Source organism: Rhea americana, unplaced genomic scaffold (assembly GCF_003343005.1).
Source record: "Rhea americana isolate MKP2758 unplaced genomic scaffold, rheAme1 scaffold_11, whole genome shotgun sequence".
Taxonomy (NCBI): Eukaryota; Metazoa; Chordata; class Aves; order Rheiformes; family Rheidae; genus Rhea; species Rhea americana.
The window spans coordinates 9387297-9411734 of NW_028185150.1; the positions used below are offsets into that span (position 1 = coordinate 9387297).

The window sequence follows — 24438 nt, forward strand, 5'->3', positions numbered from 1 at the left end:
TGCAACAACACAAAGAACAAGTATATCTGTATCCCTAAGACACTATAAAGCAAGCAAGAGGCTTTGAGGTTAATCTCACGTCCACAGCATTTGAAGCTAACTCCCTTCACAGCAAACTGGCCTCTTGTAATTCCTACAGCCCTACAGCTTTTGTAGGGGGAGGGTTATGGGTCATTTCTTTCCCCTTTTTTTTCACCCTAGAAGTAACACAAGAGCTCAAGAGCTGTGCATGCAAGGACCATCATGTTTTTACAGAACAAAAACAAGTGCACCATGGGAACACACAGGAGTACTTGAGGGTACAGTCTGCGGGGACAGTGCTATTGTACAGGCTAGAGGGAGTGATGCCTGAAGGTGTCTATCCATACTGCCTACTGCCTTTTGAGAGTGTGATCTGTAGTTAAGTGTCTCTTGAAACATGCTGAGGCTTTGCCTCATGACAAAAGAGTAACAGAAATAACTGCAGAGCATCACAAAGCCAGAAAAGAAGGTAACACTTAAATACAGTGGATAGCCAGTATCCCAACATCTTTTTTTAGTACTGTTTATGCACTTTATGGTGTCATTTAGGTATGTGGTACCAAGACCTTAGTAATGTCTAAGTAAATGACTGCAGTGGTGTCTCACTAGAGTGCTATGATTATTACAGTAATCTGTCTAGGATGTYGTTAGATGGTTTCTCAATTTCTAAACATCCTATTTATCTTGATCACCACATATATCTCAAGCTCAGCTACTGCTTACTGTGTAAAAGCACACACAGTAGGAGGAAGCCAATACACATTTGTTATTAAAATACCTCTTGTCTAATATACAGTTTGGCTTGTCCAAAATCCTACCTGTCATGCTTCACAGCTATTTTTGATTCCAACTGTCTTCTTTTATTTCCTCTCTCTAAAAGCTCCTTCTTCTGTTGCCTGAGTTCATTGTCTCTTCGTTCCAGACGTTTCTGCCTTTCAAACAATGTAGCCAACTGACTATCCAATGACTTTATCATACTATTAATTTCCTGAAATGAAAGAGTTAGAAAACACACCATTAGCATTTTTACTACATTGATCTTAACACATGCAAACAGGCTGTGTTTATTTGGCAGTAAAACTGTTAGTAGTTTACATCATACACAACACCAAAATAAAGTTCTACCTGTTGCTGGTTTTCCAACTGTCTTCTTTCATCTGTATCCACTGAAATAGTGAGAAACTGTGCTGCCCTCAAGAATGTGTTGCTAGAGAGAGTTTGGTTTGTATAAGCAGATACTTTAACAATGTATTTTTCTTCTGCTGTGTAGATTTGCTTAAATTTGGTTTCTTGTATTACCTAAAAAACAAAAATCATCTGACAAAAGCCTTACTTAAGGCAATGCTTTTCAGAACGAGAAATAAACTAGTTGTAATGCAAAGCAAAGAATTCAAGCTTACGTAAGTGTCTGATTTGTTAACATGTCTTTACAAAAAGCTGATGAAAAGTTTAATGCATCACTATACTTGTAATTTAGGTCAGTTAGCAAAAAACAAGATACTGTCCTACAGAATATATTGCCATAAACAATTAACAGCTTCTGATTACTCTAGTGGATGAGTTACTTCTAACCCTATCATAGTGACCATAGGGTCACTTTTTTTCAGATTATCTATATTCTGCTGATTTGATTCCTAGACAGTGAAAGCTGTATTTAATGGCTTTTACTCTGCTTCACAGCTCACACCGAGGTGAAGGCCATTTCCATCTCAGGCCTCTTTCCACATGCTCAACTTTAAAAAAAAAAACAGCTCTCTACTAAGCTAAAACTTTCTTTGATGGGTTTGAAACAAAATCTTGCAAGCCACGCATTCTTCAACAAAAAGTAGTAAAAGCTAAAAAAAAGAATAAATAAATAAATAAATAAATAATCACACAACTGTTCCGAGACGTGTTAAGCCAAAAACATTCAAAATAGTGGCTTATCTTTCTTCTAGATCAGTGATTTCATACTTGCTGCCTACTGGGCTCTGAAAAGAATGGGGGGTCTAGGAAGTAATTTTGAATGGTCTCCAAAATGTAGCTCAAAGACCTACCATACCRGTTTCCACTTTATCATATGATAAACAGAAAGTGCTGAAAGAATCACAGTTTTAAGAGAAAAAAATGCTGAGATTGTCTTTTTCCTCTCAAAAAGAAAAACATTTTGATTTAGGACTCTCTTCAGTTTTACTTTTCCTCATTCTTAGAGCACGAGAAATCGAGAGGCAAGAAGGGGGAACAATTAGCCCAATAAAACAAGAATTGCTATCTATCTAAAATCCACTCCTCTAAGTTTCTCAAAAACACAAGCCATATTCTTCTCAGAAAGCCCTCTTCCACTTGGGAGAGTTCACTCTCCATGCAAGATGACAGCCAGCTGCTGTCCATTATAGACAGAGAGGTGAATAAGGATTTAAGTTGAAAACTTTCATGCACATCACCCACTGTAAAMCAACAATGACTAGCTTTTGAGAAGCCAAGAGAAAGCACGTTACGTACTGGGAGCTCTTAGCCCGTTTCTAGAATCCAAAAGTTTTTATATGGTATTTATTGTATCAACTCATGACTGAAATCATACAGCAGAATTGGTCAGAAACGGAACATTTTATGCAGAAAAAAAAACCTCTATAACTGTTGATCTAAACACTACACATTAAGAAAAAAAAAAGCAGAAAAAATATCTGGAGTTTCTTCCCCTTGTCCAGAAAATATTATTTTCCAGTTCTTCAGGTTGGCACTGTCATGTACTATCAATTGTTATATTAAAACTTTGCCCAGAATATTTCAGGCACTTTAAAAAGTCTGAGCTCTAAAACATGCCCAGCGCTTTTATTATAATAAAGCAACTTCATATGATTGATTTGGAGTGCATGCAGATCAAAAAAATATTTAATTTCCTGTGAAACACTGCATTAGATTGGCTGGATTTGTTAAGATGTCTTGTAAAACATTTGTGTATAGTGAACTGTTCTCATTTCAAAAAAACACATAAAAGACCCTAAATTTTTGCTCTATGTCATCTTGCCAAAGAATTTCCTAAACAGAACTCTAGAATATAGGTGTGTTTGTGCTATTTAAGATATCTCACCCTTTCAATCATGTTTTTGGTCTTCTCTGTTCCCACTGGGACATCATGAACACGATACTGGGCACAAAGATAACTCATCACAGGACGAGGAGCATCAAATAACTCTCGTAAATACGAGAAAAATCCATATCGGCTAAAGAGGAGAAAAAAAAAAGTGAGAATCACAAATAAACTTGGTAGGCAAGGAAGCTGAAACTTCTGAAGGGTCAAAAAAAATCCCACTAATTCTGAACTGAATTAGTAATAACTTGATCTGCAAAGAAAATCCTAATAAGCAGCAGTGACAAGAAAGTATTATATTTAAAAATACCCCCCACCGACTAATCTGATACATACTGTAATTCTTCAATAGGTCTTGAAGGTTTGTTTTCAGCACACGACTCAGCAGGCGCACACACAGCGTTCACTTTCAGCTTCTGACGATCGCGCATCTAAACATAGGTTACATTAGATAATTTGGTGGAAAAAAAAAAAGAGAAAAGAAATCACTACATGAAAATAAAATTACTTATTGAAGGAATGTTTAACCAATCTGATAGCCTTCTATGATGGAATGACTGKCTGGGTAGATGAGGGGAGAGCAGTGGATGTTGTGTACCTTGACTTCAGCAAGGCTTTTGACACTGTCCCCCAGATCAYCCTCCTAGAGAAGCTCAGAAGTGTGGGTTAGCTGAGTGGATAATGGGGTGGATTGAGAATTGGCTGAAAGGCAGAGCTCAGAAGGTCATCATCAGTGGCATGGAGTCTAGTTGGAGACCTGTGGCTAGTGGCATTCCCCAGGGTTCACTACTGGGTCCATCCTGTTCAACTTTTTCATCAGTGACCTGGATGAGGGGACAGAGTGCCTCCTCAGCAAGTTTGCTGATGATACCAAGCTGGGAGGAGTGTCTGACACACCTGAGGGCTGTGCTGCCATTCAGAGAGACCTGGACAGGCTGGAGAGCTGGGTGGAGAGGAACCTCCTGAGGTTCAACAAGGGCAAGTGCAGAGTCCTGCACCTAGGGAAAAATAACCCTAGGCACCAGTAGAGGCTGGGGGCTGACCTGCTGGAGAGCAGCTCTGCAGAGAAGCACCTGGGAGTGCTGGTGGATGACAAGGTGACCATGAGCCAGCAACGTGCCCTTGTGGCCAAGAAGGCCAATGGTCCCCTGGGGTGCATTAGGAAGAGTGTTGCCAGCAGGTGGAGGGAGGTGATCCTGCCCCTCTCCTCAGCCCTGGGGAGGCCTCAKCTCGAGTCCTGTGTCCAGTTCTGGGCTCCCCACTACAAGACAGACATGGAGCTACTGGAGAGTCCAGCGCAGGGCTACAGAGATGATCAGAGGGCTGGAGCATCTGTCCTATGAGGAACAGCTGTGAGAACTGGGCCTCTTCAGCCTGGGGAAGAGAAGACTGAGGGGGGATCTTATCAATGTGTACAAGTACCTGAAGGGAGGGTGTCAAGGGGACGGGGACAAACTCTTTTCAGTTGTCCCGTGTGACAGGACAAGAGGCAATGGGCAAAAACAGAACCACAGGCAGTTCCGCCTGACCGTGAGGGGGAATTTCTTCCCTGTGAGAGTGACGGAGCACTGGCACAGGTTGCCCAGAGAGGTTGYGGAGTCTCCTTCTCTGGAGATCYTCAAGGCCCGCCTGGATGCAACCCTGTCTAACATGCTCTAGGTGACCCTGCTGAGTGGGGAGGTTGGACTAGATGATCTCCAGAGGTCCCTTCCAACCTTACTGATTCTATGAATCATAAGCCATACAAGAAGTCACAAAAATCCAAGTTGGTTCAGACACAAGTGAGTCCTCTGAAAGCCAACCTCAGTTAATACTGATACATGAAAGTAATGTACGTTAGTAAAAATAAAAGCAAAACAAAGAAATCTGCACCCTGGTGCTCCATCTAAGTAGTTACGCTGGATGCTAATTTTCATGGATGTAATAAGGAAGCCCTCTCTCTTTCAGGTTGTATAGTCAGTTTGCACAACTGGCAGATCAGTAGCTACAGAGGCTTTGTAAAACCTGATGCTAACAGGGCAGAAAAGATGGAAGATACACATGACAGATCAGTTTGGCCTTTTAAAGAAGCTTGCACTGAGTTCCACAGTAATGGAAGCAAGATGAGCTCCCAAAACCTCAGATGACAACACTATGGTTCAATTACATAATTACAATAAGCTTTTGCAAAGGGCAAATGGGTCTTTGAAAAACACAGGATAGTTTGTCATTAATTACACTATTCCTGTGGATAGCATTTGAGAAGTGCTATGACAGCTAATGCTGTATCTTGTAGCTTTCCTCCTCTAAATCATCTCTGCCTGTCAGAGGGAATAATCTGCATTTYCTCACTGCTCCAGGAAAGAGGAGCATTAGGAAAAACAATCCTGATTTCCTGCTTTGACCATTATTTCCTCACAGAAGATGTCCTCTCCTTTCTCTGTTCAGAAGGCACTGAAAACGCTTGGTACGTAATTAGCAGTTTCCTAGTTTTGTCATTTTTTTGCAAAGTATTTTCTCCTGAGCCTTGTCAAGCCAGACCAATGTATTTCTAAAAACAAAATTATTCCTCTTATTCCTTATCCCTCCAGTTGGTCTAAACTTTGAAAAATCTTGTTTATAATTAAATACTTTATAAATACTTTTATTAAATTAAATTATAATTAAAGCAGAAGAAAACCTTTGACTACTTTGTATTAGCTATTATGCTGATATTATCTAGAAAACCCATTAAAAATGAACTTAKTAGTAAACAAAAACCTAAAACTATGGGGCTCCTATACCAGTTTTAGTCAGTTTTAAAAATCTGTGACTACTTGCCTCATGAAGAAACATTTCCATATCTTCTTGGCTTTCAAAAACAAAAGCCCTCATGTCATTTGAAGAAATGTGATTTTCAACATATTTAGCATGTCTGTTGTCTTTCATGTTGATCTGCTCGTTTAAAAAAGATAAAGAAAGGTAATTACGGGAGACCAATTTGATACAATCACACTTAACCCCCCCCCCACCAATATTTTAAGCAGTCAGATGACATCCAGACCTATGTTTAACGAAAACAAAGACAAAGTTTAAAAGTCATTGAAGACCTATTCCCAACCATTTTGCAACCAATCCTCTCTGGAGGAAACCAGCACAGCAATATCTTTCTTTTGCTCACTTTTTAAGCCATCTATATGTTTCTCAGTGTTCCTGGAGCTAACACTGCCTTTGCCATGTCACCTCCTCCTTTTCCTTTGTCTTAGCCTTATAATTGCTACTGCCACCATTTCATCTCTACTAGCTCTGCTCCTGTGCTACTAAGCCTATCTCACTGCTTAGAAACAACTAGACTCCATAGTCTCTGATTAGGAATCAAAATATAGAAAACACATTCCAAAGCTTTCACACGCAGTTCCCTTTGACTTGGACAGAGTGAATACCAACAAATTTGAATACAGAATTGTGAAGCTCTGGAACAACAAAGCCAGAATGAATTCTCTTCTACTTCTTAAAGAAGATCCATCGTTTAAGATGGACGAAGCTTTTTGTATCTGAATAGAATGTTAAAATACAGTAGCTGACTTGTATTACATCTCTATCTGTGAAGTATGAAGATAAAATTACACAGAAGTGCAAAATTTAATAACCTAGACTCAGCTAAAGGCTGGATATACTTACACTTCTAAAACTGGCATTTATAAATAAATGAGACTAATTTACGTTATATCTTAGAAAACAAATTCAGACATCTGTGGATGTTACAGAGGTTAATGAGGCCTAAAAGTAAAAGCAAAGGTCAGACAAAGATACTCATATAATTAACCTGATGTGGTTTTTCAGGAAAAAATAGAAAATCCTGGTAATAAGAGGAAATATTTTGTATTTTACATTGACTATCTAATAGCTATTTTGAATGCTTCTACAGCATATACGGCTGCAGAAAACATACATTCTGCATACAGCACGATGCATACAGCATTCCTACAAAGCATAAGAATTGGTATGTAATTCTCAATGTTCAGTAAATTTAAATTCTCAAAATACACTAGTAAAACAAGCTTGCAATTTTGAAGTTGAAGAGGAAAAGCTCACTAGAGTTCTTCCTTCTCTTTACATTATATGGAGGCTGGGATCATCCTATGTGGCTGGGATAAGAGTGGAAGAATCCTCTAGAAAAATTATTTGTCTCTGGAAGTTTAGTCCTGCTATTCTCAAATAGTACAAAGACTGTCAAAACAAAACAAAAAAACAAACAAAAAAAAACAAAATGAAACAAAAGGTAGATTTAAGTGTTTCTGTGCCTGCAGTTAGTTGGGCAAAACAAGCTACAAAACACCTGGGGATCACAGTGACATCTTGTAACCTCTGCTGAGCAGCTGGTGCTAAGAGTTCAACTGCAGATACCACGGCTTTTTTAAGAAGCCACTTAAGCCTCAGTAATGGGATGTACCTTAGAGGAAATCTGCAATGGGCACCTTGAGAAAGGTCAGCTCACTGGAAAGGAAAAACTCACCCTATCTTACTCAATGTTATGTATTACTACACTGCTTACAGAACTGGAATTAAAAATAGTTCACTATGCTAATGTATGCTGTATGTAATTGGCAGCTAGTTTTAAAATATGCAGCAGACACTCTTGAAAAACATAAAGAACAAGAAATTAAACATTAATTGGTTAGTATGATATACAAGTAAATTTTCTTACTGCAAGCATCATGGGTTCACAAACATTTTTTTTAAACTTGTCTGTGTTCTTTCTTAGCCACATAAGAGCAGAGTGCGTGTCTCCGAATTTCCCTTTAAGCTTCTCTTCCTTCATATTCATTATATTATCAAGTTCTACGATGCAACCAGTTATTCCTGTAATTTAAGACAGTTTCTTAAACAGAGTCCACAGTAAAACACAACATAGTATTTTCCAATATTTAGTGACTACACTACTCCAGTGATAAGGTTAACTGGAGATAAGAATTAAGAGTTTATCTTCCCACAAACAAGATACCACTTATTCTAAAGCAATCTTAAGAACTAATTAAAATTTAAATACTGGAATAAAATGAAGCTTTACTCAAAGCATAAGCAAATGTGATGGTACAGTACTACTTTATCATAAAAATCATMTATATTTAGTCCTAGAGATATCTCTCTTCAAATCTGGTTCTACCTTTATATTTAAAATCAAAAATACCCTAAGAGGAAAGAGGCAGTGAGTGCAGTAGGAAATTTCTGGAGTTTATTTCATGTTTGTAGAAATCTGAAGGTGCAACAGCAGACTGCGCAAGAAAGGATTTGCTACTCAGGAGAAAGGAAATTAAATACTTTCTACTCCTTCAGAAAAAAAAATACATAATCTTTCTATACCGAAATTTCTTCTTAAGGTACATTAGATATACAATCAGCCAGATATGTTAAAGGTGTTTGGACTCTATGATGTATTAAGTGCAGATAGACGAGTATGCATAGATGTAGAACAGTCATCAAGAAACGAGTAGAACACTCAAAAAGCACTAACCTACCATTTTTGTTTCTTTAAAAAAAGGGGGGGGGCGGGAAYCCTAGACTAATACAAAGGAACAAAACATAATTAAGGTTAGCTGAAGTTCACCTAAAAAAGACAAAGGGAGGAAGAGTTGCTAATGTCCTGCCAAAAAGATCATTTTAAACACTGTATCTTCAAAAGTAACTAAACTGGCTTTACTTTTCAGCCTTCTACTAGTAAGAATCCAGCTTCATCTAATCACAGAAAAAAATACAATTAGCAAAGCAGTCTCCTTACTCACTAAGCTATTCATGATCCTTGCAATAAAACTGGTAACAGCAAAGAAAAATGCTATATATTTAAGAAAAATACAAGTATGAGGCTTGATTTAACCATTTCAGAAATTATTTCACTACAGCAAGACAGCAAGTAGGTTCTGTAAGAACAGTTTAAAACAAACAAACAAACAAGAGACTTACTTTTCTTTTCCCTCTGTTGGTTATCCTTCTCTGTTGCTAGATCACTAACATCACTATCAATATTTGCCCTTTCTTCTTGCAAACGTTTYAGCTCAGTGTTAACAGCATCAATTTGTGGCTGAAGATTCTCACAGACACCCATTGTATTGAGCTCATTCTGCCAGTCCTCTATCATCTTACGAGTGTTGTGTATTTTTTTCTGTCTGTCCATTTCTTCATCTTTTTTCATTCTCAAAGCTTGATTAATTTCTTCAATCTAAGAATGTCGAATATTTCCAACATTAAAGGAATTTAGTATACAAAACCTAAGACAACTAAGATATCAATGAAACAAGTATTAAATGCTGATGTAACTGTGCATTAAAATTTTAAGAAGCTGTTCCAGTGACACTTTATTAACTGGTAAGATTTTAAGATATAGATTAAACTACAATCAAGCCTTTAAATCTGTTTTTTAAAATTCCTTTATTTTTACATAACCAGAAGCTTAAAAACTCCCGTAACACATTTCAAAGTTAGTCTAAGACCACACATAACCTGAAACACAAAATAGGAATGTGCAACTTTAACTCTGCCCCCTTGTGTTTAACTCTGACATTTCTTGACCAAGTACTCAGATCAGTAACTCAGTTTTGCAGCACCTTTTTTCACTGTGTTTTAAAAAATGCTGGATGCAGAGTCTTAGCTAACAGAAGCAACAACTCTAGCCTCTCAAATATTTGAGGGAATGCTTAATRCTGACTGCATTACTGTACCACAGTAGCTGTAGCCTTCCAATCCAGTAGTTGATAGAAGGACAGCTTATGAATATGCAGTAAACAGTACTTATTCTGAAAGTTTATTTCATCAAGATAAATGATTTTATACACCATAAATCTGCTCCTTAGTTATACTCTATTTTACTAATAGGCATTATATTGCCAGGGTGCTTCCGTTTTGCCCGGAAGATGCAAAGAATCATCGTGTACTAGAGGGACCGTGGTGATTAAAAGTTCTTCCAACCTCTCCAGAAAGAGATTTTCCTCCTTAGTGACAGAAGAGAAGACAAAACATGCATGTATCTCACTAGAGAACTTAAGGAGTAGAATTCTACCTAAACACAGCATGCACTATAGCCATTACTGAATTAATACACTAGCAAAGCACCAAAAAAGTCATACTGATCAAGCCTCTTACTTGTTTATCTTTCTTCTCCAGAGCATCTTGCTTTTGTTTACATTTTTGAGAAGTGTCTTTGATTTCAGCAGCCTGTATACAATGACATATTTAAATCAGACRTTTGTATAAATTCAGTTACAGCTATATTTGTAAAAAGCAGCCAGTCATATTTGTAAAGACAATCAATATATGCATAATCAAGCACTCACTTCACAGCTCACTACTGAAAAAAACCTACTCATTAGTTTTTTACTAGTCCCACTTGTATCTGTAACAGATGCATCTTCAGAAATTTGTGAAAAACTGAATATTGGCTTTTAATCTGTCCACAACAGTGCAACACCAGCAACTGATCTGTAAATTAAGATATGACAGATAAAGGAAGGCTCATAACCCAGTCTGAAATGAAAGCAACTCCAGCCTTGATTTCAACAGAAGTATTAAAGTTAGACCCTTAAACTTCAAAATGCTTGTCTCTCTYTAAGATCATGGTAAAATTACAGTTCAGTTGTAAGGCTAACCTTTCTGGTAAAGTTGGTTGGAAAGAGAAAAACTTCCTAAGCCCAGGCACAGCCAAAACAGCATCTGTAGAGGCCATCTTACCTCTGGGGCTCATCATGCTAGAGCTATAAGCCTCCACAGCTGACCATAACAACTTGTTGGCTGATGCACAGACATTACTCTTTCCCTAACCTAATCAGCTTCCACAGAACCATAGAATAATCGAGGCTAGAAGGGAGTTGGACTGTTGTTCAGTCCAACATCCTACTCAGAGTCGGTCTTAGAGGCAACCCAGACACTTGCCCAGTCAAGTCTTCAACATCTCCAAATACGGAGGTTTCATTACCTCTTTGGACAACATGTCCCATTGCATGTCATCCTTTTCACCACTAGTCTCTGATAGGACCTCCTCTATGGAGAAAGCTCCTCTACGGAAAATGAGTAGGAGCTGGGAAGGTCAATGAAATCTCTTTGCATCAAGAGGCTACCTGGAAAGTGCAGTGAGAGGGGAAGAAAAGAACTTGGCAACTTCTGGACTTCTTACACTCTCTTATTGCCACTTTAAGATAACTAAATTGCAGTGCAGCAACTTAACAAGTCTAAAAGAATCTCATCTGGAAAAAATAGTCAGAAARAGTTACTAATTGCAGACTTGATAAAGACTTTAGGAGTGTCATTACACAGTGGAAATATACCGTGCTTTCTCTAAAAGTTTACTTTCTCCTTCCATGAGCCACAAGGTCTGAAAATATAATATATACAATAGTGGAAGACAGTAGAGGGATGGAAATATTTTGGTTAAATTCCAGTGCAGATCTTAAAAGGAAAAAAAAACACAGAACCCTTGCACTGGATGGAATTTCTTCCTACAAAAGTCACAGTGCAAAAGCTATGATGCATTAAGAGTGAAAAAATAAATAAAATTATGCAGAATCTTCCCCCTTATGCAACCTAAAAGATGCATACAAATTTAAAACTTGATTCTGCGGTTGTTTGCATGATGGCAACATGAAACAGTACACCTTGATCTTGCAGCTGACTGCAATAAAGTATTGATTCCATGACGCTCTCTCTCAAAAAACCTCAGGTAGGCATTCTCAAGAGGAATGTCTCTCCCAGGAAAYAGTCAGCTGCAAAATGCTCAGAAAGCAATTCTGAAAGCTCTCAAAGCCAGCACAGTAAGAGGGAAGTGGAATTCAATTTTGCAGTTACATTTTTATCTACTGTTTATAAGAAACAATCTAACAATAGGAATTGCTTTTACATTTTTGACGGTATGACCACAACACATTGTTTTATACTAACAAATACTACTCAAAATAGCAAAATGCAAAATAGCATTAAGTAGTCCATTCTGTGTAAACACCTTTGAAGAGTCTGGAGGGAGAACTATTCTAGGCTTCTCATCTAAAATTTTATCACTCGCTTCCTGCAAAAATGGGCAGACTTCTCTTTCTTCAGAAAATCCCCAGCATCCAAAGCACAAAGTTTCACTAGCTTTCCTTACTCTAACCAAATTCTTAAAAGGGTTTTAAAACAGAGGGAGGACAACTGAAATTGCCAGGCAGTCTCTGGATGCACCAACTTCATCCTAGATTTAATACTGTCTTTACCTTCAGTCTGGCTCCTCCCAGACAAAATCTGTCAGTATGTTTTGCGTTTTGCCAACAAGCCCAAAGATGACATATGGAAGAGGTATCTTATATCTGCTCTCACACCAATATCCTTCATCAAAGAGTAAGACCTAAAGCAGCAGTCAGGTTTATAGTTATTGGATAACTGATATAAGTCTAGACCAAAAGGCCTGAAGAAAGTCATGTTACTTTCAGGTCTGTGTGTCTCAAATAGAGAGGTCTTCCAGTGCTAAACTGCTTACACTTAATGCCAAGCTGAAAGTAGACTTAAAAATCAACTTCTATGCTATGAACAGTTATACTTCTTTCATAATAAAATCATTCATTAATCAATTCGTGCTGTTCATAGCACAATATCTATGACATACTCATCAAATGTTTGCAGCTAAARAAATCAATTTTTAAGTTTCAGTAAATTCAAGCAGTGTCTCTGAAGAAATGAAAACTTCCAAAAAAAGTGCTAATTTAAGCAATTTTAAGGTATGGTATTTAAGAGCCTTGAGGTCTTGCCTTAGGTTAAGAATTGTCTCATGACAGTGTAGACAGTACTGACTCTTCCTTCAATAAAGGACTCCATTTTCAGAGACCAGGAAAAAAAAAAAAAAGTAAAAAGTATGTGTGAGGGAAACAGGTACCAGTATCTGAAAAAGAGCTACTGGCACAAAAGTTCAGAAAGTATCAGTATGCCTGTAACATACTGGTTTTGTAATAATATCAAGAACTATTAGAGTCTATCCAGATTAATAGACAGCTATTTATTTATCTTAAGGATACCTCTTAATAGAAAAAATGCAAAGGAAGATATGTAATTACCTAAACATCTTGCTAATGTCTGATGTAATTCAAACATTCATGTCATAACCAGGCATAGAGCTTATTGCTTTAAGTTTCTTTTCGCTATGTCAAGATTTTGGACTCTACACAAGTTCTTCAAGAGAAGAAAATGCACCTAATTCATTCTCTGGGCCCAAACTATTCCAATACTTTGGAATAAAATTAATCTTGGAAATGTTTAGTGTATCAGAGTCTTAATCCACAACTTTGAATTCAGCAAAGAAACATGTTGATTCAAGTGCTCAGGTAGATTAGCTAGTACATTCTTCAATTTTGCTTCCACAATACTCTAACAAAAGCATCTATTTTGGGCATGCTCTCTGCAACTTAAAACTAACATGCTTTTTCTAGGTTTTTCATACAAACAGAAGTATTGTGCTATATTAATGCAAAGATTGTGTTCTATAAACTGTAGTTTTTCTATAAACAGTGGTTCACAGCAGAATTCCTTCCTATTTAAAAAAATGTATCAGTGAAACATTAATTAAAAATGAGAGATATGATTAAAACCTAGCAGATAATACCAAACTGTGAAAACACAGCTTAGCACATAACAAGCATGAAGGCCCTTACTGCATTATGAAAATTAATCTCAAGCTTCCAGCTGTTAACGTCCCTCTAAGGAAGCATATTTACTCTTCAAAAAAAAAAAAAAAAAAAAACTTCAAAACTGCAACATTTTGCAAAGTTTAGATGTTTTGAATCACAGCATAATAAAATCTTAAGCTACTGTAAAGCACAAAATTCAAACACTCTTGCATGCTTTCTTCTTAAAGGACCCATTTAGCAAGGAGTTTTCTTAGTAATAATGTACTGCTGTAAGTAGTATCAGCTGTTTTGGTTTACATCATACACCCAAACAAAAACTGGAATGATACAAACAACAATCTGCCTTTATTAGAGATGTTTTATCTGCCAAAGTAGATTCACAGAAAGCTACACAAAAAACAGATAATTTGGACTGAGATTTTAGCAGCAGCTTACATATAAGATATTGCACGATTGCCAATCTTTTTTTCAAAAAGCACGTCAAGAGTATATTAATTGACACTGCACTGCTAACTGCCAAAGACTCAGACCCTTMCTCTACAAGCTGTTCCACAACAACAGTCTTCTACAGGTGTCTTCACATCAATAGAGCATGTGGTAAGATCACTAGATCTGATCACAGCTTTCTTCAAATAGAATTCACTGCAGCAGGTATTCTCATGTTATCAGTTAACCTTGGCTATCCCTCATAAATCGTCTGCTGGTGCCTACAGCATGATTTCTGCAGCCTAATTGGATAGTACACCCAGTACAGGACAGTTAAAATCCTGTGGAGAATCACAGTACTTGTGTCTCTCATGCAGAAATTGTAATTTTCCATATCCTTAGAGAAAACAGCTATTCAAAGAGATCCTAAGCTGTTATACATAGGTAGGTTACTCATTTAAATTCTTTTACTCATGAAAATATTCACAATTGATGGAGGATTTCTCTGTTTAAAAGTTATGCTCTACTTATGGAATGAGGTTAAATGTCAGAGGAGAGCATTTAAGCCAAAAAATAACATAATTTAGCTTAAACTAAGAGCCTGAATTGGCTAAATTTTCAGAGGATACTAAGTATCCACAACTTGAAAATACAGAATAGATGAAAACACACAATTAATTTGATAAAAATATCTAWCTATCTGTCTATCTATCTATCAGGATGTACCTGAAAATTTTTAAGGTTCTATGGAGAGAAACTCTAAAATATGGCTGCTCTAATGCCAAGAGACTGTATTTTTAAAGTGACTATCAAAAGTTTAGTAAGAAATGCATTCCTTGAATTTTATTGCTTTTAATGGAATAAAGAAAGTGACTAACAACCAAAAGTATTTCAAAAAAAATTATCATGACACACTAGAAAGAAAAATGTTATTGCTTTAAACTTTACCAAGCTGACCATGGAACACCTGGAATGCTAAATACTTTAACTTGAAATTTAAAATACCTACCTTATCTCTGATTTTCATATCAAGATTCTTATAATACTCTCCAATTTCTTGAATTTTTTTTGTCACTGGAGATTGCATTTCTTTCAGATTCTTCAACTCTTCCTTGGCCTGGTCACGACTTTGTTTCACTTCCTCATGCTGCTGCCGAACATTTTCATATTCCTTGCAAGAGTTTCAAGCAAAATAATAGATTTTGTCTTCTAATCCATGTGATTTGATACTGCTCTAGCATTTCATTTAATTGTACATGAGTTTGGGAGAAAAATCTCATTCAGAAGCTAGTATTAGAGTGACTACTCAAATAATCCCTTGTTATTGGTCAGTATAACCAGAAGAGAAACAGATCATTTAGTCTCCAATGAACTGCACATACATTTAATGCTTTTAATACACATACACTTACACCATTCAAGCAGCAGAATAAACCAGCTTGTCTGCAATTACCCTGCCCCTAAGTCCATCTTAGGTTGAGGTGGAAAGACTAATTTTTTTAGCCCCTCCTTTCTATAGCTTGAGCACAACTTACGCAGAAATCCTGAAACTAAGGGGCAAATAATCACAAAAAGCTTCAGATGAAAGAGAAGGGAAGAGCTAGACAGAGGATCAGAGCCAGTTATAGAAACAACCCTGAACTAAACTAGAGGGAGAGAGAGAGGAATAAAACTTAAAAGAAGACCAAAAAAAAAAAAAAAAGAAAAAAAGAAAAGCCACCCACACAGCATAAATACCAAAGAAGTCACTATCCGAGGAGATACATTCCTGAGAAGAAAAAGATAGTAAGCAATGCAGTGAACAAAAACTACTCCCACCAAGAACACRGAAGTTTTTGGAAGGAACTGCTCAAGGCTCATAGAGGCATTACTACCTTTATGAGAAATAAGTAAATTTTTGATATTAAGCTGACTGAAAAAAAAAAACAAAAAAAAAGAATCTGAAGTTCAACAATTGTTATGACCCGAGGACCATAAACTTGGATTATTCCAAGCTTTAAAGTGCAAAAAATGATAGGTAGCTTGCAAGCTCCAACTGAATTAGCTAATTTTGCTTYATCCTCCACCACTTTTTCCCCAGTTAGCTATTTAATCACCCCATTTGCAATAATACATAATTAATCAACAATACTCAAGCTCTTAAATCAAACTCAAGCTATTAAATCAAAATTCTTTTTTCACAGTAGCTTTTTCATAAAGCCATAAAGTCTTTGAAGAAAGCTGCTATCATTCATGGATGTGGGGTACAATCAGTAGTCACCATTATAAATAGCTAAAAAGGTAAAGCAATTAAATCTCTACTTAGCTGACAGAATAATCTCAGAATTTAGCCCTATTCTAAGTAAGGCATCATATTTCAAAGTAAAAGCAAGAAAACACACACAATTGCACATAATTTCTTCAGATACGGGAATGTTTCTCTAGAAACTGTTATGATATTGTTTTTATAGAGAAAATCCCTTTAATACTGTAAGAAAATCTGAGTTTCACTAGACCTATGTATTTCGGTAATCTTTAAGCACAATCTTGACCCTTGCAATTACCCACAAAGCAAGACATCTGCAGAACTTTTGAAGCATTTCATCCCTCCCAGGAGTTATTCACACCCAAGGCACCTAATAAAGCTTTTCTCAATTGTGAATGGAAAAGGAAGAAAAGAAGAGTGGAGACAGCTTGATTAAAACACATTTCCAAAATTATGATTTTCCAGACATTTACAGTTTGAGGAATAGCACCCCATGCCTCTAAAATACCTCAAGATACCAAGTCTTATAATATACAACACTACTTAAAGTTTAGGCTCGGAGGGGTGAGAAACCCCTCTTCTTTAAGAGTTATGCAAGAAAGGCTATGTCAAAAAACTGTAGCTCCTTAAATCTGCTCATTGGTTGTAGAYGACATTAAGATAATTTGATGCAAGGCCCATTAAAGTACAAAAAGTGCCCTTTAAATGCTTGAGCCCAAATCTTTTTTTAAAAGATTTCTAGGGTCCATTTAATGGAATTTAAAGTCGATGCTTAAAAGATAAATTAAATAGATATGTCTAGGTAATATTTAGACATAGATATATTAAAATGGTGTATAAGGAATATGATAATTAATGATTGTAAATTTCCACATACAGGATCAGCTGGCTATAGCACTTGACTTYGAAGGTATTCTCAGGTGAAGAGTAGTAGAGTATTCAGAAAAAACACAGTTATACTGTGATACAGTGGTCAAATAGTATAAACTATGTTCAGCCCTAGACTTGCTCTTTTTCTTTAAGATCAAGAGAGAATCTACCGTCATCAAAACAGTGACCTACTTCAGTTGATCTGTTTCAGGCTGCCTGTAAAAAGYGTTTTCTCCATTATGTTTGTCTACTGCAGTGTTTATATACCTACATCCTGGTTGTTTTGGAGGCTCACCTAGTAACTCCATTTCCTTACACAGGCAATTCCAAACAGCAGCTTATGTTTGGTCTACAACTACACAACTACCTTTCTGAGGAGGATAAAGGGAAGAGGAAGATCCACAGAAGGAAGACTATACTCCCATGCTAGTCTCAATCTTGTTAAACCCTATTTTAAGGCATCAAAAAAGTTTACTCTTAAACAGTTTAACAGCAGATGACACAAAATATGACTTAGTAAAAGAATACCATCTTCTTTGAGAGAGAGCTTGATTTTGCAATATAGGAGAATATCAAGAGATCTATCTGAAGGATTTGACAAACAATGAAACAGTAGCAATCTTGTACATTTACAGATCATGATGAAATGTGAAATTTTGCTGTTCTGTGATTCAGTGTCCAACAGCTGCAGCTAGGGCTAAAAGGGACCAGTCAAATATTTTCTATCTAATAGAGTGATTATGTTGATGAGTCTTGATTTCAACTACAGTGTATCCATGGGCAAGTGGCTTGTGTACTTGCTGATACTGAGTCTATACTGCACAATACTGATTCTGTATCGCAAGCAAATGTCAAAATACACTGCTCTTCATATGTATTCAGTGGCCAAAAAGTCATTTTTTTCCTGATTTCAGTGTGCCTACCAAATGGGCTAAATACCGTGAGCAATGCAATCTGTTTAGAAGAGAGCAGTGAAAGACTGAAGTGTGATGAAGTCTGTCTAAATTTGCTTAGGAAACATCTAAGTAAAGGCAATGTTCTCAAGCTTATAGAAGACAACTTTAACTTGCATCAGGCAAGATTTGTAATTTATTTTTCCTTCACAGTTTCTGACCAGCTTCAGAGCTCYGTATCTATACATATCTTACAGAAAGAGAGAAAAAAATCAATTTACTACTCCATATTAACTATGCAAGTTAACTACATTAACTAGGTCAGGACACTTGTAATAAGAAAAATTCATATCATTCAGTAGTGCAGAAGTCAATCCCCAACGGCACAGACAATACAACCCACCTCCCTAGCACTACCCCATCTAACAATTTTGATAGCTGCTCCTACCCCTCTGCACTGCCAGCACAGTGGTCTGAAGGGAGTAAACCCACATACCTTGAATCTAGGGCCTCTTCAAGATACAAGGGACAAAGATCTTTGTATCCCTGTAGGACACTTTGTTATTTGCGAAGCTGCTATGAAATGCCTTACAGATATTTTTTGTGTCTTCCACAAGTATTATCTGCAAGTTTTTAAACTTTCTAGATCTGTATTTCATAATATCCATAAGACATGCAACATACTGCCTCAGGATAATAAAAAACACATCAGCTTTAACTAGTGCCTCATTCTCAAATGGAGGCAAGAGACTGTTTAAATTAAGACAGTTATCTGTGCAAGGAATTAAAAAAAATACTGCTTTTGCCCCATTTTGCTGGCTTTGATAAATGGGCAGAAGCATCTTAACTCTATATACACATGCAAAAAAAAACTCTAATCAAAGTTAGACCAAGAATAGTATGCCAAGATCTGTCCAGTTTGCACCAGGAAATTCTGAGGATGTTCAAGCTATCTAGTCAAGTGCCTTTTAAAGAAACTGCTATCACATTACTAATTCTGCAGTTTTAGGAAAAATTGGTTACATTAGAAAAACACAGAAAATAGAACAAAAGCTTACCACCCAAGGCCTTTTCCTCTCAAGCATCTCAATTAAGTCTAGATGACGCTTGCGTTCATGGTATCTCTCAACATCTTGTTTGTATCGTTCAATCCTCTGTCTCATTTTCTCCAAAGAATTACTTTTCTCTTTGCACAAGTTCTATAAGAATACATATTTTCATGTTTTACAGTATCTACTCTCTGAAAACACTTTTCAGAAATAATGTATACCTCACCTGCATATTAACTAAGCACAATGGTTTCATACAGCAGTAACTAGGGGGGTGAAAATCCAATTGAAAATAGATGTCCAGTCTTATCAAGTAGCTTTATGATACTTAAAAAGTACACATAATTTCTGTCAAAGCATACCTAAAAGCAGTCTTAACATGAAGAAAACTTTTTTAAAAAAGCTTATACGTTTTAAGATGAAGTTATTCCCACAGGTCAAACTTCCATTAATCTAGAAGTTTCTAAACAGTTTAAACTGATTCTGACAAACACAAGTACAAAAAATCCTTATGAAAGATTTTGTAGTGATTTATAACAGAAATACTAAGGTTGGTACTAATATGAATGAAAAAGCATGAGCACTGATAGGCACAAGAAGAAACAGCAGAACAAAGGACTATAAAAATGGCTTGTACAGATAATGAAGGACACTTCTCCCAGTCATAAAATTGAGGAACATGTTATTTCTGTCAAGATCAAAGAGGCTGAGCTCTGGTAAGGCCACAGCACAGATCACAGAAAGACCCTGCCTCCTTATACCAAGAGAAAGGCAACAAGGTTGCAGCACTTTACCTACACCATGTCTTTTCTAGTTAGCCTGTTTCTTATATTTTGAAGAAAGAAGAAACACGCAATGGGCAGCAATCTTGGCCAAAATTTACGGAAGTTGAAGTCAGTAAGATTAAGGCCAAGGATCACCACATAACAGCTGATGAACATAAAGTGTATCACAGAACGGTTGAGGTTGGAGTGGACCTCTGGAGATCATCTAATTCAAGCCCCTGCTCAAGCCCGATCACCTACAGCATGCTAGACAGGATCGCAGTCCATTTGAGTTTGAGTATCTCCAGAGAAGGAGACTCCACAACCTCTCTGGGCAACCTGTGCCAGTGCTCCGTCACTSTCACAGTAAAGAAGTTTTTCTTCACGTTCAGATGGAACTTCCTGTATTTCAGTTTCTGCTAACTGCCTCCCGTCCTGTCACTGGGCACCACTGAAAAGAGTCTGGCCCCGTCCTCTTGACACCCTCCATTCAGGTACTCATACACAGTGGTAAGATCCCAACTCAGCACTCTCTTCTTCAGGCTAAACAGGCCCAGCTCTTGCAGCCTTTTCTCATAGGACAGATGCTCCAGCCCTCTGATCATCTYTGTAGCCCTACGCTGGACTCTCTCCAGTAGCTCCATGTCTGTCTTGTAGTGGGGAGCCCASAACTGGACACAGGACTCGAGATGAGGCCTCCCCAGGGCTGAGGAGAGGGGCAGGATCACCTCCCTCCACCTGCTGGCAACACTCTTCCCAGTGTACCCCAGGAGACCATTGGCCTTCTTGGCCATAAGGGCACATGGCTGGCTCATGGTCACCTTGTCATCCACCARCACRCCCAGGTGCTTCTCTGCAGAGCTGCTCTCCAGAAGGTCAGCCCCCAGTTTGTACTGGTGCCTAGGGTTATTYCTCCCTAGGTGCAGGACTCTGCACTTGCCCTTGTTGAACCTCAGGAGGTTCCTCTCCRCCCAACTCTCCAGCCTGTCCAGGTCTCTCTGAATGGCAGCACAGCCCTCAGGTGTGTCAGACACTCCTCCCAGCTTGGTATCATCAGCAAACTTGCTGAGAAGGCACTCTGTCCCCTCATCCAGGTCACTGATGAAGAAGTTGAACAGGATGGACCCAGCAGTGAGCCCTGGGGACACCGCTAGCTACAGGCTTCCAACTAGACTTTGCACCACTGAGCACAGCCCTCTGAGCTTTGCCTTTCAGCTGGTTCTCAGTCTACCTCACTGTCCACTCCTCTAGCCTGCACTTCCAGAGCTTACCCATGAGGATGCAGGAGACAGTGTCAAAAGCCTTGCTGAGGTCAAGGTACATAAAGGGTCAAGCCAGCAAACAGTTTGCTACTGCCAGTCAAGAACCCCTGAGAAGCAATTAAGACTTGACAATAAGTATCCTTTGTCATCTGTGTCCAGACCACTTTGACATATATGTCTCACTGCTTTGTGAGCATGAGAGTGAGTGATTGAAATCTGAGAGATGAGAATGTGTGAATAAAATCAACTTACTTGCACATTCAGTAAATAAATACTGTTTCATAAGATCTCATATTAAATTCTATTATGCTAAGTTTCCTATTGTTACTTCTCCRTGTCTCTATAATAGGCCTGTTTACCTCCAGTTCTCTTTCTTTTTCTCTGAAGTTTTTCAGTTCACAGTGAAATTGGTACATTTCTGGAGGACCAATAGATTTTTCAGTGGCTTCAAGCAACTCAATCTTACTCAGTTTTGCAAATTCTCCAACTCTGTCCTACAAAACAAGAATTTATAAAAATGCAGTTAGAATAGTGTAATACAACAACATTAGATTTAAACAGAGCACATTACTTCTCATTAATATCTGACTTACAGTTCCATGCCCGATAGCTCTGAAAGTTAAGCATAGCATGACCACCTTGTAAAGCAGCAACCTAAACCTGTTAAGCATTTGTAAGGATTTCAACATGGTTTTGTTGGAGGTGTTCTAGACTAATTTAAACTTGAACTTCTGCTGTTCTCCTCAGCTGTTTGGCTTTGGTGGTAGCTTCTTAGGTAGTTGGGCAGGAAGAGATAGGAGGAAATGATGCTCATTTGTTTTTCAATTCATTTTCATTTTTCTGAACCAGATAGTTCAGATAATTTCAGATTTTATTCTACTGTAATCTTCATGTTGGTTCTCAGGCTGTTGAGGTTACATCTTCCCAGTATAAATTCTATGATTAAATCAAAAATTAAATAATGTGAAAGCTAAGACTAAGCCTATGAGTCAGGTGTATCAGGAACCACTGCTGCAAAGGCAGAGCAACAGCTCAAAACAAGACTGGAGTGAACGATACACTTCCCATTGCTACAGCAACAGAAAGCACATTAACCAAACATATAGCTCAGAAATATTAATCAAACTGACGTTTACGTACTTTAAAAAAGCTGTTGTATATACAAGAGTTATGTTGGTGGATCTGCAGAAAGTTCTACTCTGAATAAATATTGTCAATATCTAAGACGAGAAAATAGAGTTGTTTCCAGGCTTTCTGAATTTCTACATTTTATTTTTTTCAGTATATCTTCTTGATTGCTTTTTTTCCTTGAAAGAAGAGCAAATACATGCTTGGCTAAGCTCTGACAAGGCCTCATTTTACTACCATCGAAGATGATCCACATGAACTGGGAAAGACTCAAGAAAGAATCCATCACAGTGTGCTGTTAAGATGCAGCTATGAGGCAACTTAGCTATCTGCACAGGAGTCCTAGTCTGCCTGAGCATAGATGGATTCAGTACAGAAGCAGCATGTAGTATTCTTTAGTCTTCTACCTCTTTTAGGAGCTATTTCCATCAGGATAATTTTACTTTTACATAATCCTAACCCAGAAAGCCTTTAAATTCTACCTATTCTCCAAGAATTGTTGAGCCAGAGAAGTTAACAAATAGGGCRGTGGTAGCAGGCCCTGCTGCAGCTGCAGGCTCATTTAATAGAATTGCTTCTGTTTTTTGCTTTTTGGAGAAATAAATCTAGTCAACTCTTTCCCTTCAGTTACCAAATACAGGATCTAACCCTGAGAAACTGACTGCGTATGATTAGTGAGAAGCATAAGCAGAGATTGACTGGGAAAGTCAGCAACACAGGACTGCAAAAGCCATGTAGATAAAGGTACAGAAAAGGTGTTGGAAGACATCAAGATTACACAAATTTCCCTTCAGAAATCCCTTTTTGTTATCTGAGAACACCTTCAGCAGAAGCAGTGGGACTGAGAGACACCACTGGCAGTGTTGCTACCCATGCAACAATAGAGTGAACATCAGCAGTTTTCCTCTCAGTCTCAATTGACAGCAAGTGCAAAACTGAACCTTATAACATCACACAGTTCCTTCTTTCCTCCACATAGAATCAGTAACGTTGGAAGGGATCTCTGGAGATCATCTAGTCCAACCTCCCAAAGACTTCTGGTGCTGGTTCCACCGGGGCTTGAACCCAGGACCTTCTGCATGTAAAGCAGATGTGATAATCACTACACTATGGAACTATACCCCAAGCATCACACCAGTGCAGCTAACTCCTCCCTCTCATTCTTTTTGTTGTTCCATTAAATTGAATAAGCACTGCAAGATGCAGCAATAAGCTGCTGCAAAACCCTCCCAAAATACAGCGCCCTATTTGCATCTACTGTCTCTCAAAATTATTTCATACCTGAGGAAGAAACTGGCACAAATTGCCCACTTGGATATTTAAGGCAGCAATCTGTTCTTCTACCRTTTTCAAGGTTGATGGCTTTCTGTTGATAAACCATGTAGATGTGTTGTTCACCACCTGAATCTCCCGTGTGATAATGATATTGGTAGGTGTCTTGGACCTGACCATAAAAGGARTATTTACACTTTTGAGAGTACACGATTACTCAATGTCAACAAAATATGCTAACAACCTACTGCATTAAAAGCTCTAAGGTATCTAAAGGTTTACCATAAAACAACTAGATAGTAATAGCAGATTCAGATCCTACATTTCAGATAATGCCCAGTAGTTCAACAATGCATTAATCCTGTCATGTTCCCTGTAGAAAGTCTCATAGAAGCTTTATGGATGGAAAGTCTCACGAGTAACTGCAAATCTTAACTTAAAGGAAGCTGTTCATATAAGCGACATACTCACACTGAATGTATGAATGTAATCATTCTAATTTGTTACAGATACGAAGAGAATATATATGAATATATATACAACATTTAGTAAGTTTAAAATTTTATATGCACAAGGCACACACTACCACTATATCTTTGAAGTTAAAAGTGTTAATATACAGAAAGCCATTAATAACCTGTATATATTCCTTCCATCTAGTAACAAAATAAATATCATACAGTATTAAAAATACTACTTTGTTTTCATTTTCTGCTTTTAAAGAACAGCAAAAATATACCAGTTGTCCTCATGTTCATATTTAGTTCTCTATTTCTACTATTTTCTCTCAAACAACCATCACCTCATTCAAAATACCCGTAAAACCATTTTCTTTCCTTTTAA

The 24438-nt window shown here is 37.6% G+C and overlaps 1 protein-coding gene, 1 non-coding gene and 1 pseudogene across 2 annotated transcripts in view; 1 reads left to right on the forward strand and 2 right to left on the reverse strand.

Moving 5' to 3' along the window:
- The window catches only part of SMC5 (structural maintenance of chromosomes 5), a 49065-nt gene that overhangs the window by 21439 nt on the left and 3188 nt on the right, over nucleotides 1–24438 (reverse strand). Inside the window, exons 4-15 of the mRNA XM_085313744.1 lie at nucleotides 23605–23767; nucleotides 21555–21689; nucleotides 19179–19319; nucleotides 15122–15283; nucleotides 10187–10258; nucleotides 9011–9266; nucleotides 7758–7912; nucleotides 5891–6004; nucleotides 3428–3522; nucleotides 3092–3224; nucleotides 1147–1320; nucleotides 840–1009 (exon numbers count right to left, since the gene is read on the reverse strand). Of these exons, the coding sequence (XP_085169870.1) occupies nucleotides 840–1009; nucleotides 1147–1320; nucleotides 3092–3224; nucleotides 3428–3522; nucleotides 5891–6004; nucleotides 7758–7912; nucleotides 9011–9266; nucleotides 10187–10258; nucleotides 15122–15283; nucleotides 19179–19319; nucleotides 21555–21689; nucleotides 23605–23767 (1770 nt within the window). The remainder of the gene's footprint in view (nucleotides 1–839; nucleotides 1010–1146; nucleotides 1321–3091; nucleotides 3225–3427; nucleotides 3523–5890; nucleotides 6005–7757; nucleotides 7913–9010; nucleotides 9267–10186; nucleotides 10259–15121; nucleotides 15284–19178; nucleotides 19320–21554; nucleotides 21690–23604; nucleotides 23768–24438) is intronic.
- LOC146601094 (uncharacterized) lies at nucleotides 19681–20643 on the forward strand (annotated as a pseudogene).
- Nucleotides 23368–23440, reverse strand: TRNAV-UAC (transfer RNA valine (anticodon UAC)). The gene has a single exon. It is a non-coding gene; the product is annotated as a tRNA-Val (tRNA).